Raw genomic sequence first — 2368 nt, 5'->3', positions numbered from 1 at the left:
CTGCAGAGGAGGCCCCCTCCCCTCCCCTCCCTCCTTCCCGGCCCGAGCAGCCCCGCCCCCGGCGGGGCCCAGGCTTGCGCCTACTGCGCCCCCCACCCCCTCCTGGCACAGCTCGCCCGCCCTCGCTACAGCCGGGAGGAGGCGGTGGCCCGGGCGCCCCAGGCCCCGCCCGGCCTCGGCCCTTCCTGGGAGGCCGGGAGACCTGCTCGACCCGGCCCTCTGTGGGTGAGTGCAGCNGCGGGGGAGGGGTGGGGCCTCCGCGGGCGGAGGCGCCGGGAGCGGGGGCGACTCCTGTCATCGCTCCAGGCCCAGCGGGAGGACGCGCCAGCATCCCCGCGGTTGCGTTTGGCCCGGGGCGTGCCCGCGGCTGCTCCTATCCCTGGGCCTCGGCTGGGGCCGCCCGGGATTGCTTGGCATTGCGGTCCCGCGGGCAGAGCCTCGGACCGGGGCTCTCTCTCCCCGAGGGCAGCAGCGTGGGGCCCGGCGGGCTGGCTGATCTACCGCGACTCCGGCCATGCCCGGCTGGCCCTGGGGGCTGCTGCTGGCCGCGGGCACGCTTTCGACCGCGCTGAGCCTGGGGCCGCCAGCGCCTGCTGACCCCTGTCATGAGGAGGGGGGCGCGCCCCGCAGCTGCGTGCCGGGCCTGGTGAATGCCGCCTTGGGCCGCCAGGTCCTGGCGTCCAGCACGTGCGGGCGGCCGGCCACGCGGACCTGCGATGCCTCGGACCCCAGGCGGGCACACCCCGCCGCCCTCCTGACCTCCGCAGGGAGCACCACAAGCCCTGTGTGCTGGCGTTCGGACTCACTGACGCAGGCGCCCTTCAACGTGACCCTCACAGTGCCCCTGGGCAAGGCTTTCGAGCTGGTGTTCGTGAGCCTGCGCTTCTGCTCTGCGCCCCCCGCCTCGGTGGCCCTGCTCAAGTCACAGGACCATGGCCGCAGCTGGGCTCCGCTGGGTTTCTTCTCCTCCCGCTGCGGCCTGGACTACGGCCGCCTGCCTGCCCCTGTGGATGGCCCCCCAGGCCCAGGGCCTGAAGCTCTGTGCTTCCCTGAGCCCCAGGCCCAGCCTGATGGTGGTGGCCTTCTGGCCTTCAGCGTGCAGGACGGAAGCCCACCAGGCCTGGATCTGGACAGCAGCCCAGTACTCCAGGATTGGGTGACTGCCACGGACATTCGAATAGTGCTCACAAGGCCTGCCATGCTGGGGGACACCGGGGACTCCGTGGCCATGGTTCCTTACTCTTACTCCGCGACTGAGCTCCAGGTGGGCGGGCGCTGCAAGTGCAATGGGCATGCCTCACGGTGCCTGCTGGACACCCAGGGCCACCTAACCTGCGACTGCCAGCATGGCACCGAGGGCCCTGACTGCGGCCGCTGCAAGCCCTTCTACTGCGACAGGCCGTGGCAGCGGGCCACGGCCCGGGAAGCCCACGCCTGCCTTGGTGAGGCCTTGGAGGGCGGCCTGGGGACCCTGGACCGGGCCAGCCTGCTCCTGACCCATCCCTTCCCGCAGCTTGCTCCTGCAATGGCCATGCGCGCCGCTGCCGGTTCAACATGGAGCTGTACCGACTATCCGGCCGCCGCAGTGGCGGGGTCTGCCTCAACTGTCGCCACAACACTGCCGGCCGCCACTGCCACTACTGCCGGGAGGGCTTCTATCGAGACCCTGGCCGTGCCCTGAGTGACCGCCGCGCTTGCAGGGGTGAGCCTGCCGCCAGCTGCCTGCACGTCCTCACCCTCTGGTTTCCCACCTCCCCAGATGGGCTTCTGACTGTCCCATCTCTGTCCTCAGCATGTGACTGTCACCCTGTTGGTGCTGCTGGCAAAACCTGCAACCAGACCACAGGCCAGTGTCCCTGCAAGGATGGCGTCACGGGCCTCACCTGCAATCGCTGCGCCCCCGGCTTCCAGCAGAGCCGCTCTCCAGTCGCACCCTGCGTTAGTGAGTGACCCTTTCCTGCTTAGGCCACCTCAGCCGAAGCCACACCAGTTCCCCCGCTGCTACCTGCTTGTCCCCCTCCCCCCACCTCAAATGCAGGCTGTTCTCTCACCCTGTCCGCAGAGACGCCTGTCCCCGGACCCACTGAGGAGAGCAGCCCTGTGGAACCCCAGGGTGAGTGCACACAAAACAGGGGCCCAGACTGAAGTGACTGTGGGGGAAAGGGGCTTTGGCTTCAAGGAGGGGGAGGAGGAAAGGGCGGGTAAGGAGATAGGGACCTGTGCCAGCCTCCACACCCCCTCCAGACTGCGACGCGCACTGCAAACCAGCCCGCGGCAGCTACCGCATCAGCTTGAAGAAGTTCTGCAGGAAAGACTACGGTAGGCCTCCTGCCCTCACCGTCTCGCCTTCCCCTGACCCCGCCCCAGC

General features: G+C 69.8%; 1 protein-coding gene across 1 annotated transcript in view; it reads left to right on the top strand.

The window, feature by feature from the left end:
* Positions 1-514: 514 nt before the first annotated feature.
* NTN3 (netrin 3) overlaps positions 515-2368 on the top strand; it is a 10594-nt gene continuing 8740 nt past the window's right edge. Inside the window, exons 1-5 of the mRNA XM_077762776.1 lie at positions 515-1442; positions 1514-1702; positions 1793-1942; positions 2063-2113; positions 2245-2319. Of these exons, the coding sequence (XP_077618902.1) occupies positions 515-1442; positions 1514-1702; positions 1793-1942; positions 2063-2113; positions 2245-2319 (1393 nt within the window). The remainder of the gene's footprint in view (positions 1443-1513; positions 1703-1792; positions 1943-2062; positions 2114-2244; positions 2320-2368) is intronic.

This window comes from Crocuta crocuta, unplaced genomic scaffold, assembly GCF_008692635.1.
Source record: "Crocuta crocuta isolate KB4526 unplaced genomic scaffold, BGI_CrCroc_1.0 scaffold234, whole genome shotgun sequence".
Taxonomy (NCBI): Eukaryota; Metazoa; Chordata; class Mammalia; order Carnivora; family Hyaenidae; genus Crocuta; species Crocuta crocuta.
This window is presented reverse-complemented; position numbering and strand designations above follow the sequence as displayed.